Source organism: Microdochium trichocladiopsis, assembly GCF_020744255.1.
Source record: "Microdochium trichocladiopsis strain MPI-CAGE-CH-0230 chromosome Unknown B0I36scaffold_6, whole genome shotgun sequence".
NCBI lineage: Eukaryota > Fungi > Ascomycota > Sordariomycetes > Xylariales > Microdochiaceae > Microdochium > Microdochium trichocladiopsis.
Genome location: NW_025763549.1, coordinates 543,782 through 557,344, shown reverse-complemented (window position 1 = coordinate 557,344; position 13,563 = coordinate 543,782). Strand labels below are relative to the sequence as shown.

The following is a 13,563-nucleotide window of genomic DNA, read 5'->3' as shown; positions in this document are numbered from 1 at the left end:
ACTGTACCGCAAGTAGAGCATCCGGACAAGAGCCACGGCCTCCACAACCCGATTCGGGCAGAGACGCTGAGTTGCGTCCCCCGATCCCGACCTTTTCTGGGACGCACAACCTTGGTATCATCAGGGCAGGACTATCCCCAGAAACTTGGTCGCAACCCCATCTGCCAAAGTGGAGCAGCACGCGGGGAAATGTCGAGTCATGGCTGAGCTAGCGGAGCCCTTGTCATGGGTAGTGAGCTTGATTGTTCCGCAGCAGCACTGTGTACTAACTGATCTCCGCGCAGAGCCAGCCACTGCTAGTCAGCGGTGGCTGGAATCGCAACTCGACGCTGCCATCATCCGACGGTCTTCGGCCAACGTGTTGTCGGCATGGTTTCCCCGACCCGATGCTGGGCTCCCCGGGGATCAATCACCGGGGTTCAACCTTGGCTTGACCGCGTGGGGCATCCCTTTGTTGTTAGTTGTAGAGCATGGCGATCGGCTTGGCCGTGCCGCCAGCCAGCGTGAATTAGCTCGCCTTTAGTGTCTATTAACACGATGTCGATCAACACGATGGCGAGATTCTTTTTGGCGCAACAGGATAAGCTCTCCTATATTGCTCGAGTGTGGGGCAATGTACTCCTCCTTGAGGGTCTGAGGCCAAAGAGGGACAACGTGCCCGCGTGCGTCTGCGGGATGACCTGCAGTCTGACTCAAGTCTGCAAGGGCGCGGACCCATCATGGGTTCCTCCTGCTGGCCAGCCCGCGCAATGTCGAGGATACATGAGATCTTGCCTTTGCCCACGAGCTTGTTGATCTCAAACGTCGCCGAATTGTGCTTCTTGTAATCAGACAGATATTTAAAAGCCTCGCCGACCAACAGCTGTGTGGTTAATCGTGCTGTTGGTTGCTCAGTGAGGTTCGGCATTAAACAGAGTAACTAAAGAATACGCCGCCAGGGTAGAGTCAAGTCCACATGGTAAAGGAAGAGCCATTAATCAAGCAGGGAATTGATCCAAAAGTGTTATCATGAAAAGCAGCAGCAAGTATGTTGCAACCTTCGAAATCTGCCCGCGCAGCCATTGTGGTCTTTATGAAAATGATTGCAACGAGGATGCGCAACGTATGGTTGATACCTGACTTTTGCTGAATACCCTTAACCATATTCACCCTCCTCGCCCGAGCATTATCTTCCTCCTGGAATACAACGAAAGGGTATGTGCTCTTTATTTCGCACTCCCATGTAAAATTTTGACTTCCAAGCGATATGGGCACAATGGATATCAGAGGAGACAGGCACGGACCGAGGTGCTGAAAGGCCACACCTGGCGAAAATTTGCGCGCTCAGCAGTAAGAGCTGTAGCAGTTCCAGCCACGGCTCACCGTGCAGGTGTTCGTGCCGCCAGTGTCGCATTGTGACAACTCCGCACTGATGCCATCGCAATGTGCGACACGCTCGCCACCGGGCTTGAAGACGCGCAGCTTAGAGCTCGCTTCGTCCCATTCGATTGCGGGGTCGGCCATATAAGCATTTCTTTAGGGAAGGCGGTGTAGAATGATCCACCCGCAGGTTATATGGGCTGGGGGACCCTCAGTTTAGCATATGACTCGTGATGCTGGCTGGTCACGTGACTTGTAGCCGGTCCATTGGTCCTCTGCGGAGTAGCAGCTCCTCCGGTGTTTCTCCGACTTTCTTCTGTCCAGTCATATCGTAACCTGATCGGCCCATCCTGGTGGCCCAGGTTAGTTAATTTGTAACACTCGGGTCATATCTGAGGTATCAAACGCAAGAAGAACAGCCGAAAACGACGGTCACCCATCTGCGAAGCCTAGGGGGCGGAAACTTCTGATGGCATCGCCTGATGACCGGCTTGGTGCCCGGGGCCCCTCTGCCCCTGCCTATGCTCTCAACAGCCAGGTTCCGCGAAAACGACCTGGTTCTTGGGACAACAACCCATCGACAGCCGGCAACCAAGCAGCAAAGAAGCGAGCACCCAGGGCCTGCGTCTCGTGTCGAGGTCGTAAGGTGCGGTGCGACGTTGTCAGCGGCGGAGTGCCATGCACCAACTGCCGGCTCGACGACGTCGACTGCGTCCTAAAGGCGTCGAATCGAGGCAAACACAATCCCGCTAGACATCAGGCTCGCTCGAGGTTGCCGTCGAATGCCACGGCTCCAAGAGCATCCTCACCTTTCGCTACCATGAACACGGACGCCGACACAGCCGCGTCTGGGACTGCACCTGGCTCAGCTCCTGCCACCGCCTTTCGCTCTGGCCCTGGCCACGGCTCTGTGGCTACTGGTCAGCCTCAAGGGCGCCGCGGTAGCCGGCCACTGGCTCATGACGATGAGGAGGCGATATGCGACGATGACGAAGATGAGAACAACAGCCGGCACGACCAGCAAGAAGCAGAACAAACACGAACAACACACGACGCCCAGTTCCAACCCAACGGCACCGTACATGAGGCGCGTCGCGAACAACAGCCACAGCCCCGACCCAACCAAGGGGCTATGACGCGCTCAACGCCCTCCGCTCAGCCTGCCAACCCAACAACGTCCGACCATCTGGTGGCTCTCGCTTTTCAAGGTAAGACCGATGCCCCAGGCTAGTCATGAGGCAGTATCCAGCTTCATGCAAGGAGAAGACGGTAAAGTCATGTCGGGTCTAATTTAGGATTTTACGCTCTAGGATGGACTGAACAAGACACTGCAGAGGCCCAAGCTTCTTCATCAAGAATGGACGACGTCAGCGCCGCGGCGAACACGCCTCGTACGGACCAAAACCGAGGCGATTCGCGATACCATCTACCGTCATATATCAGCCCCTGTCCTTCTCATCTGGACGAGCACGACCTTGAGTTCTTGGCTCGCAAGGACTGCCTTACTATACCTGATAATCAGCTCCGAGATGAGCTCATCCGGATCTACGTCTTCGTCGTCTATCCCTTTATGCCTGCCGTTGATCTTGTAGACTTTCTTGAACCCATTACAGGATCAAGCGAGGCTGGTACTGTGAGTCTATTATTGTTCCAGGCTATTATGTTTGCCAGCGTCACGTTTATTGATACGCAACTATTGCAAAGTTGCGGCTTTGAGAGCAAGAGAGCAGCCCGAAGAGTCTTCTTCAACCGAGTGAAGCTTCTCTATGGTCTAGATTACGAGGCGGACCGTTTAACTCTGGTACAGTCCCTGCTCCTCATGACACACTGGTACGACTCCGACAGTGACGACAAGCATACGTGGTACTGGATGGGCCTCGCTCTTACTACGGCGCACGTAGAAGGACTCCACCGCGACCTGGAGGAGCCGCAGCATATGACCAAGAAAGGACGGCTGCGGCGCCGGATATGGTGGTCCTGCGTGATACGAGATCGACTGCTTGGGCTCGGCATCCGTCGCCCTTCCAGAATCCGGGAGGATGAGTTCAGCGTCGAACGGTTACGACTTGATGATTTTGACATTTCGCTGCCACCGCCACCTGCAGTCGCTCGCTTGCTTGCGGCTCCGAGCTACACGGGTATAGACCCAGCAAACCGTCAGAGAATGGCCACTCTCTGCATAGACCTCAGCCAGCTGTGTATCACGATTGGACGGATTCTCCACTCCCAGTACACCATTGCCAGCACGCCGGGACGGGGCTCCAACTACCTGCGAAGGGCGATTGTTCGACCTAGAAGCTCAAAGGAGCAGGCCCACAGCTTTGCACAGTGCGATGCTGATCTCCAAGAGTGGTTTCGGAGCCTTGCGCCAGAGTCTAGGTATGTGCCTGGAGCCCGAGATGGCGGGGCCGCCGCTGCGCAGGTAGAAAACTCCACGATCAGGCTGCACAAGATTATGCTCTACATGACATATCTCACGGCGCTTGGGGCCTTACATCGGCCCCAGGTCTTCTGCAGCGGCTTGGATGGCATTGATCCGGCGCGCAAGGCGGATTCAAGGCGCAAGTTGACTGAGGCCGCCGTGGCCATTACCAAGCTTGCCTTTGATCTGCAGTCCAACGGCCAGATGTGCTACGCGCCGACGAGCAGTGTCCCGGCGTTCCTATCCGCGGCTCTGATACACTTGCTGAACACGCGTTCCTCGGATGAGGAAACGCGGAACATCAGCATCGGTCGCTTCTGCCAGTGCCTCGATGCATTGCACCAACTCCAGAACATGTATGCCGCTGCCGACCAGGCGGTACAGATCATCAACAACGTGCTAGAGAATGCCGGCTTCATGCTGCCTCTGCTTGGTATAGGGAACCCGATGTCGAAGGCCGGGCGCTCAACGATGGGCGACAGGTTGTTCGCCGGTGGTGGCGCAAACGGAGTCGCAGCAAGAAACTCGAGGCCGTTCTCAGAGATGTGGCCCAGTCGTGTTGCAACAGCGTATCCAAGCCCCGCCCCTGCGGCAGAAAACCTGGACGCCTCGCAAGAAGAAATGATTGCCGCACCGATTCCCGGAGCAGGGCCAACGGGCGATGCTCTCCGTGGGCAACCCTCAAGACGACCGTCGGCAGGCCAAAATATGAACCCGTCTGCTACACCAAACTTAATGAGTATCTGGAGCGCTGCAGGCCACATGCACTCCGAGAGGGATATACCACTTCCCGCGGACCTGATGGCTGGCGTCCAACTCGATCTGGATGCCTGGTACGATGTGGGGGATATTGTAGATCCAGCCTTGATGAACTTCGAGATGGGGCCGGACTTCTTGGACTCCCAGGCTTTGCCGATGTAGATCACGGCACCGATGATAGGGTCGATAGTATAATAGACAGTGCCTGTCTAGCAGTCAGTCGGGACTCATCAATACAGACCATTGTTTGTTTGGTGGGACGGCGTTGGTTTTGGGTGTAAAGTTTCATAAGACAACAGTTCTCATCCCAGGCACGCCCAGAGAGGGTGCTGGTCAATATACATAGTGTCTCGGAATCTAGCCACCCCGCATTTCGTGCTGCCAAGTCAATACTGCCTCCTGATGTGTTAGCCAGCAGATTCTGTGAAAGCAAGGGACGTTGAGTGGCCGTGAGTACCGCAAGGGCGCCCCGGTGAACAGGGGGCTTCCCTCGGCAATGCCCCTACTGCGCTCACCATGAACAAACGGACCAGAAAGATGCATACTAGTGTATGTACTACAGAGCTTGAGCTCTGACTATATTATACGGGTAACATTATGTGTATGCCGTCACTTGCCGAGCCGAGTCTATAAAACCAATTGGGTGGCTCTCTCGAGTAACATCATCGGCACTCGTAGGTGCAATAACATAATCCAGTCTCTTGGAGGATTTTCACTATCTTTCTTAACCCTCAGCTTCTTTCTTCTCTTGCTTTTCTTCAGGCTTTGAATGGGCACAGTATGCTGGCCCCATGATTCTATAGACTTGCGCTTAGGCGTGGTGGTGGCAGCAGCAGCAGCACGCCTCCGAATCGCAACTTGAACTTCTCCACGGTCGTTGAACCGGCTCGCCGTGTCCGCGTCGTCGAGGCAGGTCCGCGCGATGGGTTGCAGAACATTCAGCAGACCATCCGGACACAGACCAAGATCCAACCGATCCAGAAGCTGGCGGACACAGGCCTCAAAGATATCGAGGCCACCTCGTTTGTGTCGCCGAAATGGGTGCCGCAGCTTGCCGATGGCGCGGAGGTGATGAAGGAGGTGCTCAAGCTGCAGAGAGACCGAGCTCACCTCAGCTTCCCTGTCCTGGCGCCCAACGACAAGGGCCTGCAAAGGGCGCATGCCGCTGGGGCTAAGGAGATTGTCGTCTTCGCCTCGGTGACGGAAGCTTTTAGCAAGGCGAACCAGAACTGCACTATCGCGGAGGCCGTGGATCACGCAGAAGCCGTGACGAAGCAGGCGCTGAAGCTGGGCATCCGGGTCCGAAGGTAACGCTCAACGTCTTTTGCTCCGAGGCTGTGACTCTTGGCTGACAATACGTGCTTGATCCGTTTCACGGTGTCGTCTCTTGCATCTTCTCCAACCCCTTCACAGGCCCGACACCGCCCGAGGCCAGCGGCCCTGTGGTGAAGAGATTGCTGGAAATGGGCTGCTATGAAGTGGGCCTGGGTGACACCTGGACACTTGAACACGATGCAGGCGAGTATAAGGTGTCGCGCAGCGGCACGACGGTGAAGATCACGCTAACACGACCACGGAATGGCAAAGTGCTAACAAACGCCATACTGGAAGGGGTGACGGCACTGTACAAGAAGTTCAGTGACGACCCGTCCGTATTCCATGTGGTGCTCAACACAGTACCTAGGTGTGAGGTTCTTAGTGATGATCGCGAGTACTACAAGTATACCGAGCACTGTGTCTAATCGGTACTGAGCATGGCGATGGCTGACTGCCAGCACATTAAAAGGCACTAAGTTGGGCCAAGCAGAGGGCTGTACTAGCTAAAGAGGCGATGATGTATGTATGTATGTATGTATGTATGGAAGTAGACATGAATGTACAGAGGGAATCACTACGCTGAATGTATCCCAGATCTAACTTTGAGTATGCATCCGTTTTATTCATGCTTCGCTAGACGACGCCATCCTCCTTGTACTTTGCAATGGCCTCGGCGTCCATGCCCATCTCCTCTAAGATCTCGACCGTGTGCTGGCCCAGGCGAGGCGGACCCGTCCGCAGGCCTATCTTGCTATCGCCAAACTTGACAGCGGGCCCGATGACCTTGATAGAGCCGGCGCGAGCGGCATCCAAAGGCACGTCAACGATCATGTCCCTCGCGGCCGTCTGCGGGTGGGCGAAGGTGGCCTCCATGTTATTGATTGGGCCAAAGGGGAGGCCCGAGGGCTCGAACAGCGCGATCCACTCGTCGATGGTCTTGGAGGCGAAGACGGGGCCCAGGAGAGCGGCAAGCTCGTCGCGATGCTGCACGCGCTGGGGGTTGGTGACGAAGCGAGGATCGGTGGCCAGGTGCTCCACGCCCAGGAGGCGGCACAGCGCGGCGTACTGGGCGTCGTTGGTGGCACCGCATACGAGGTAGCGGTCCTTGGTCTTGAAGGCGTCGTAGGGCGCGATACTCGGGTGCTGGCAGCCCCAGCGCTCGGCCTCGATGCCCAGGTTGAGCCAGGCGAGGCCGACGTTGGTCAAAAGGCTGAGCTGCACCTCGAACAGGCTGGTGTCGACGCGCTGGCCTGTGCCGTCTCGCGCGCGGGCGAGGAGGGCTGAGAGGATGGCGCCGTGCAGGAAGAGTCCCGTCGACATGTCGACCAGGCCGATGCCGGCGCGCACAGGGGGTCCGTTCTTCTCGCCTGTTACATGGAGTAGACCAGCCTCGGCGGCGGCGATGGGATCGTAGCCCCCTCGGGTGCAGTAGGGGCCGGTCCGGCCGTAGCCTGGGCACGACAAGATGGTCAGCGCGGGCTTTTATGGGCAGAGAGAGTCAGTATGTTTCTGCTCTACGTACCTGATAAGCCTGCATAGATGATGCGCGGGTTGTGCTCCTTGAGCACGTCGTAGCCCAATCCCAGACGCTCCATGGTGCCTGGCTTGAAGTTCTCGACCCTGAGAGGCACGAGGTTCTCATGTGAGCTCCTAGCCTAAAGGAGGGAGCGAAGAGACGAGAAGAGCAGACTTACACGACGTCGGCATCCTTGATCAGATCGAGGATAAGCTGCCGGCCCTCAGCCTTTTTGAAGTTGACGGTGATGGAACGCTTGTTTCGGTTCACGGCTGCGAAGTAGTTGGAAATAGGACCGCTGGACTCATCCCAAGCGGTCTTCTCACCGGGCATCATCCAGTGCCGTGTGTCATCCTGAGGGAGGCAAGAGAAGAGCGTCAGTTCACGTTGCAGTCACGGAGAGAAGAGGGTCCCTGTCTCGCATATACTGGTAGAATTCCTGATGTACGTACCCCTTTGCCAACAGCCTCGACCTTTGTGACCTCGGCGCCGTAATCGGCGAGGATCTGAGTGCAGAAGGGGCCCTGTTACATGCGATGTCTTGTCGTCAGAAACAATGTCTTGTGTCTTTTTTCAGATCAGTGGAAGGAAGAGAGAGTGTGTGCCTACCGCCAGAACCCGTGAGAGGTCCACGACCTTGATGCCCGTCAGGGCGCCCTGTTGTGAGCGAGCCGACGGTGGTGCCGCGGTGCTGGAGTTGCATCTGTAGCACGTCGCTGCTCTCGTAGCGGATGCTGATGATGATGGTTTCGCGTAGACATGGCTGCAGAGAAACGAGGGACACAGACGCGGGCCTGACAAGAGTGGCCTCATCGTTTCCAACAGCGAAAGAATACGAGGAGGAAAGTGGTGAGCCTTTGTGCGTGCAGCTATGTAGGCACAGACAGCTAGACAATAACAATAAGCGGAGGTAGACCAGGAACGATATATGTGCAGCGAGAAAAGCGGCCGGATCCTAGTTCGTGACAGCCCCCGTATGCACCATGCAGCCTGGATTTACTCAACAATGGATAATTGTATAAATAACAGTATTAGTAGTAGTAGTAGTAGTAGGAGGAGGAGGAGGAAATAATCGCATTCCAGGGTCTAGTCATAATGGATCCGTGTCTCCTTCCACTGTCGGGTCGGTGCTCCCATGTCTTCCCCTAGACAATAGCGGGATTTCACTTACGCGCGCATCGGGGCCACCTCGGGTTCTCTTGGGCTCTCTCCCTCGGCAACCTAACCACCTCGGGTTCTCTCGGACTCTCTCCCTCGGCAACCCAAACACCCATGGCCCCTCTCTAGGGCGTCAGTCTCAATGCTCGGACACGCAAAAGCCCTGCTCTACGATGCCGATTCTCGCTTCTTTTGTATAGTACGGATACCGTTGCCTGGCAATCCCAGTCTTGGCCCAATGTGACTACCTGTAAGGATGCAGTAGTCGACGTGCAAGATTGTGTCGACTCGTGTACTCTTGATTGCGGCCGACCATCTTCTACCTCCCTTGCTTTCTCTGCGTGACCATGGCGGATGCAGAGGCGCTTCCTTTGAAAAAGGGACTCGCTGCCCTTCAGACCGCGCTTCCATTCGTTGTAGGCTGCGGCTCGGGCATGGTGGCCACAGCATGCGTGCAGCCCATTGACACGATCAAGGTCCGGATGCAGCTCGTCGACAGGAGCCTGCTCCGGGTCACGACCTGGAGCATCGCCCGCGACATGATGGCTGAAGGCGGCGTCTTGAAGCTGTATCAGGGCCTCTCCGCCGCAATCCTGCGCTCGCTCGTGTACGGAACAATGAGGCTGGGTCTGTTTTCGACCTTCGAGAAGGAATTGGCGAGGAGAGCCCGCGAGAGAGGCACGACCTTGTCCTTTGGCGAACGGTCGCTCGCTGGCGTCGGAGCTGGCGCACTGGCAGCGCTGGTTGGCAACCCGACTGAGGTCATCCTGATCCGAATGCAGGCCGACGGACTCAAGCCCTTGAGCCAGCAGGCGAGGTACTCATCCGCCTTTGACGCCCTGCGACGCATTGCGAGCGGCGAGGGCGTCCTCGCGCTCTGGAAAGGCGCAGGCCCGACCCTCATCCGCGCCATGTCCATCAACTTCGGCCAGCTCACTTCCTTCTCGGAGGCTAAGAATCAGCTGCAGGAGCACACCAGCCTGTCGCCCCCGGTGCGCACGGCGCTGGCCGCTGGCATCGCTGGCTGCTTGGGCGCCCTCATTAGCCAGCCTTTCGACTTCGTCAAGACTCGTCTGCAGAACCAGGCCAAACCCTTTGCCGCCGTCGGACCTGGCTCCGGGGAGCTCCTGTACAAGGGCACCTTCGACTGCCTTCTCAAGGTCGTGCGCAAGGAGGGCTTTTCCAGGCTGTATCGGGACATCCTGCCCTACTTCATGAGAATCGGTCCCCATTCGTAAGTGATCTCTACCCTTGAAGACTTCCAATGATAGTGGTTGCTATGATACTGATGCAAGGAGAGCAGAATCATCGCGTTGTTTCTCACGGATACAATCATCCGCAGGATTGAGACCAGAAGCTTGTCTACCTAAAGGGATACACTCTAAGGGTAGATCAGGTTGCCTTACTATTGGCACCAGATACTGGGTTCTACACGAATGGCTTCTCGCTCGAGCAATTATTGCTTTGATGGTAAATCAGAATTCGCCAAGTCTTAGAAATAGGGTTAGAAATTGGTCTCAATACAACCAAGTCTTTATCTAAGATGCTATATGAGCGACTCTCACTACAAGTGCACCATTGCTGTGAACACCAGCGAAAGGGCCCGTCTCGAGTACCAGAGTATACGTTGAGTTTACGAATATCGTCTCAAATCAAGAGTAGTCTTCTTCTAGCAGGCAGGCATTGCGAGTAGCCCTCGGGCCCCTCTTGGAAATATCGGTGTGTCCTGAAGACAGGTCACGGACAAGTAGCATGAGACCAGGACAGACACAGAGACGCATCCTTCGTAAGACTAGCGGCGCAATCGGCATCTATTTTCCTTTGCCGAGAAAGAGTCGCTCACATCTTTCGGTGCTCAAGTCGTCGCATGCTACAGTTCGCTACCCTGCACATAAGAGAAGACCACGACCGGATAAACTTTAAAGTTATACTTCAGAGGGCTGGTCTCCATTTCAGACGAAATAAATCTTTCTGGGGAAAAAGAATTGATGGTCTTTTTAGCATCTAAACAATACTTGGCGACGGCTGGCGGGATGGTGTACCAAGCTTGTAAAGAAGAACTGGAAGAAAAGCTCTACCTGACAGGCTTTGGATTATAAGATGGCCCAAATGCAATAAGGAGGCAACTTGTTCTGTTCGAGAACATGTCCACTTGAAAGAGTGCTCATAGAGGCCTACAGGGCACAACTCTAGCGGAAGCTCATGGTCACATGAAGAGCTTCGTTCTAGCCAATAACTCTTCGTCCAGATGATGGTCCGTAAACCGCGTCGAGTGTAGGCAAAGGACGCTGAGCAGCAATGGTGAGTAGAAATCACCCCTATTAGCCGCGTCTCTTAAGAATGTGTCTCTATCCACGAACATGAAGGCAGGGTGAACCCATGTCCAGTGGGTCGAGAGTAGATGTCGCACAGTTTCTGTTGGGAGATGCAGCTCAGTACTTGCTGATTCGATCACTCTTTCCTCCCAGAATCGAAGTTGACTGTGACTGCTGGGAAAGAGGCTGTGTTTGCTTGCCTTATGCATAGCTTGAGTCTGAACAACGGATGGTGTGGTGATCGGAGTCTTCTCTTGCTGTAACGCTGTCTCGGGGGCATGAACGCTGGACGTAGTATCATAGTAGGCATTGGCGCTGGTCAAGTGCACGCTTGACCCAGGATCTTCGTGGGTTTGCGATGCATCGACAGTCAGGCCGGCCCCGGACGTTGAAGGAACAGCGCCCGGTGCTAAACGCGTTACAACAGTTCCATCGACGGAATCGCTGATACTCGACAAAGAGCTTTCATGCACCGAGCTTGTTGCATGGGCAACGGTGCCATGGGCAACGGTGCCATGGGCAACTCCCTCCAGCTCGGCAATCCTCTCAGTCATAGCCAGGACTTGTGACATGGGAGGTGCTTTATCGTAAAGACACTCTTTTTGATACGCCTGACATATTCCACAGCTTGGTAGCGTGCCATCGCATCTAATCTTTCGATTTCGACAGTTGCGACATGTGACGCTGTTTGCTTTCTTCTCTCGGGGCTGCACTGTGCGCGTCCCTCTACCCCGAGGTTTACGCGTCGGCGGCATGGGAAACACAAATTATGCTGAGATGGCACACAGGTGTCCTACCTCCGGCTGAAAATTAGCCAATTGATGAAGGGCGGGGCGTGGTCTGCGCCAGAGATGGGTATTACAATGAGGAGTGGTGATGAATGAGTGAGGTTGTGAAAGAGCTTGGGTGGCTAGGGTGGCTTTCGGAATGCGACCGTTCTAACCCGGCGGCAAGACACGGGCTCTTGCTATAATGAGTCAACGCATTTAAGTTTAAGTATATACTCAACGTACTTCGGTAGGGAATGAATGCAGACGGTCGTTCGAGCATACAAAGGCTGGGGGCATCCAGGCATCAATTATGTTGCTCATTAGGTTAACTTCCTCAAATACTGGCCTCCAGCAGTGATCGTATAACACGATTCCAGACTAATGGATCCAAAGGGCCTCCAGACATGGTGCTCATCACTTGGATTATACGAGCAGAAATGGCCCGAAAACTATGCATTTCCGCTCCTATTAGTATCTACAATCCGCTGCAGGCCAGTCGTGTCCGCTAAACAACGCGACTCCCCGACTCTTGACCACGAGCCAGACTGAGTGCCATCTCAACAGTCGCCAAGCCACTTTGACTTTGGTTCTCAATAATCGAAGCTCCGATGTGCGGTGTAACGAGAACATTAGGGAAGCTCAGAAGATCCTTGCAGGTCTGCAAGGTTGGTGGTTCGACCTCCAATGTATCAAGACCAACTCCAAACAGTTTACGGCCCTTGAGAGTCTCGACAAGAGCTTTCTCATTCGCTATGCCACCTCTTGCAGCGTTGATGAGAATCACGTTCGGTTTCATCAAGTTCAGCTGAGGGGTAGAGATCATGTCTCTCGTCGTATCGGTCAATGGGACGTGTATGGATACGACATCCGCTACCTTCGGCATCTCATCCAAAAAGGAGACACGACGGACTTTGTCCGCTGGAAAGCTGGACCACATCTTCTCGTTGTAGTAAGGATCATATCCGGCAGTTCGGCCGTCCATACCACCAATCCACTTCTTGGCTAAAGAACTCGCAATGGCGCCCATGCCAACTAGGCCGAGTGTCTTGCCGTACAAGCTGACCCCAAGCGCTTGGCTCGGAATGATAGGCTCTCCAGAGCGAATGCGCCTGTCAATCTTCGGGATTCTTCTCGCGAGCGCCAGAGCCATACTGATGCTCAGTTCAGCGACCGTTTCAGAATTCAACCCTGGTGTATTAAATACCTTAACACTAGCATCCGCAGCTGCCCTTAGATCGATGTTGTCTGTACTAACGCCTTGTTTGACGATCGCCTCCAGCTTCTTATAGCTCTTGATGTCTTCGGCTGTGATTTGTGTCTTACTTCTCAAGAGAAGAACTGTTGCTTGTTCGTAGTCTATGTGACGGCGAGAATCTCCGGGAAGGACGAAATCGATGTCGTTGGCAGCGCTTAGAGTCGAAATGGCGTCACTGTAATTTGGGTCCAGAACAAAAATGGCTGGGCGAACGTCCGCATGTTGGCCGCTATCACCCTCATTGAAGAGGCTGGCAGAAGCGATGCGGCTATCTTGAAGTGCCATGGCGTGCCATGGCGACAGGAAATGATGTGCGAACAGTAATATGGTATTCGACAGTAGCATAAAGCTGTGTTTATCTAGATAAATCGTGAACTTCAACCCCGGCCAAGACTCTCCCTCTTATTGTGCATAGGCAAGGTCCTTAGTATTACCAAGAAGGAGCTCGAAGGTCGGATGTTCGGCCATACTTTCGGGATTCCACCGCATCATGTTGCACCTCGGATTTGCGCGAGGTGCCACACCTAGGATAATCTCCGTGAGAGAATCGGGAGAGGTACTGAAATACTGTTTAGACTCGATTTATCCCGGACTTTCTCCCGGAAAGTTTCCGGGAGCTTAGCCGTCTGAGTTACCGGTTTCTCTGACTCGGAGCAGTAGGTTTGAAGCTAAATCTTAGCCGGCAACCCGTC

At 54.8% G+C, this 13,563-nt stretch overlaps 6 protein-coding genes across 6 annotated transcripts; 2 read left to right on the top strand and 4 right to left on the bottom strand.

Annotated features, from left to right (window-relative positions):
- Nucleotides 1-933: 933 nt before the first annotated feature.
- B0I36DRAFT_324766 (uncharacterized protein) lies at nucleotides 934-1,399 on the bottom strand. The gene has a single exon (XM_046154155.1). The coding sequence runs from the start codon at nucleotides 1,391-1,393 to the stop codon at nucleotides 1,166-1,168; it is 228 nt and encodes a 75-aa protein (XP_046011231.1). The 5' UTR covers nucleotides 1,394-1,399; the 3' UTR covers nucleotides 934-1,165.
- Nucleotides 1,400-1,690: 291 nt separating this feature from the next.
- Nucleotides 1,691-4,919, top strand: B0I36DRAFT_324765 (fungal-specific transcription factor domain-containing protein). Its single transcript, XM_046154154.1, has 2 exons — nucleotides 1,691-2,567; nucleotides 2,670-4,919. The coding sequence occupies exons 1-2, from the start codon at nucleotides 1,829-1,831 to the stop codon at nucleotides 4,700-4,702; spliced, it is 2,772 nt and encodes a 923-aa protein (XP_046011230.1). The 5' UTR covers nucleotides 1,691-1,828; the 3' UTR covers nucleotides 4,703-4,919.
- Nucleotides 4,920-6,490: 1,571 nt separating this feature from the next.
- B0I36DRAFT_422783 (CoA-transferase family III domain-containing protein) lies at nucleotides 6,491-8,552 on the bottom strand (the record flags this gene model as incomplete). Its single annotated transcript, XM_046162219.1, has 6 exons — nucleotides 6,491-7,308; nucleotides 7,380-7,477; nucleotides 7,552-7,727; nucleotides 7,826-7,897; nucleotides 7,983-8,064; nucleotides 8,545-8,552. 6 exons carry the CDS (start codon nucleotides 8,550-8,552, stop codon nucleotides 6,491-6,493), a joined length of 1,254 nt encoding a protein of 417 aa, XP_046011229.1.
- Nucleotides 8,553-8,739: 187 nt separating this feature from the next.
- B0I36DRAFT_384560 (mitochondrial dicarboxylate carrier) lies at nucleotides 8,740-10,063 on the top strand. Its single transcript, XM_046161015.1, has 2 exons — nucleotides 8,740-9,765; nucleotides 9,835-10,063. The coding sequence occupies exons 1-2, from the start codon at nucleotides 8,879-8,881 to the stop codon at nucleotides 9,899-9,901; spliced, it is 954 nt and encodes a 317-aa protein (XP_046011228.1). The 5' UTR covers nucleotides 8,740-8,878; the 3' UTR covers nucleotides 9,902-10,063.
- A 674-nt stretch (nucleotides 10,064-10,737) lies between these two features.
- Nucleotides 10,738-11,418, bottom strand: B0I36DRAFT_349904 (uncharacterized protein; the record flags this gene model as incomplete). The annotated part of the gene is made up of 1 exon (XM_046156845.1): nucleotides 10,738-11,418. One exon carries the CDS (start codon nucleotides 11,416-11,418, stop codon nucleotides 10,738-10,740), a length of 681 nt encoding a protein of 226 aa, XP_046011227.1.
- A 703-nt stretch (nucleotides 11,419-12,121) lies between these two features.
- B0I36DRAFT_349903 (D-isomer specific 2-hydroxyacid dehydrogenase) lies at nucleotides 12,122-13,156 on the bottom strand (the record flags this gene model as incomplete). Its single annotated transcript, XM_046156844.1, has 1 exon — nucleotides 12,122-13,156. The coding sequence occupies one exon, from the start codon at nucleotides 13,154-13,156 to the stop codon at nucleotides 12,122-12,124; it is 1,035 nt and encodes a 344-aa protein (XP_046011226.1).
- Between the last annotated feature and the right edge of the window lie 407 nt (nucleotides 13,157-13,563).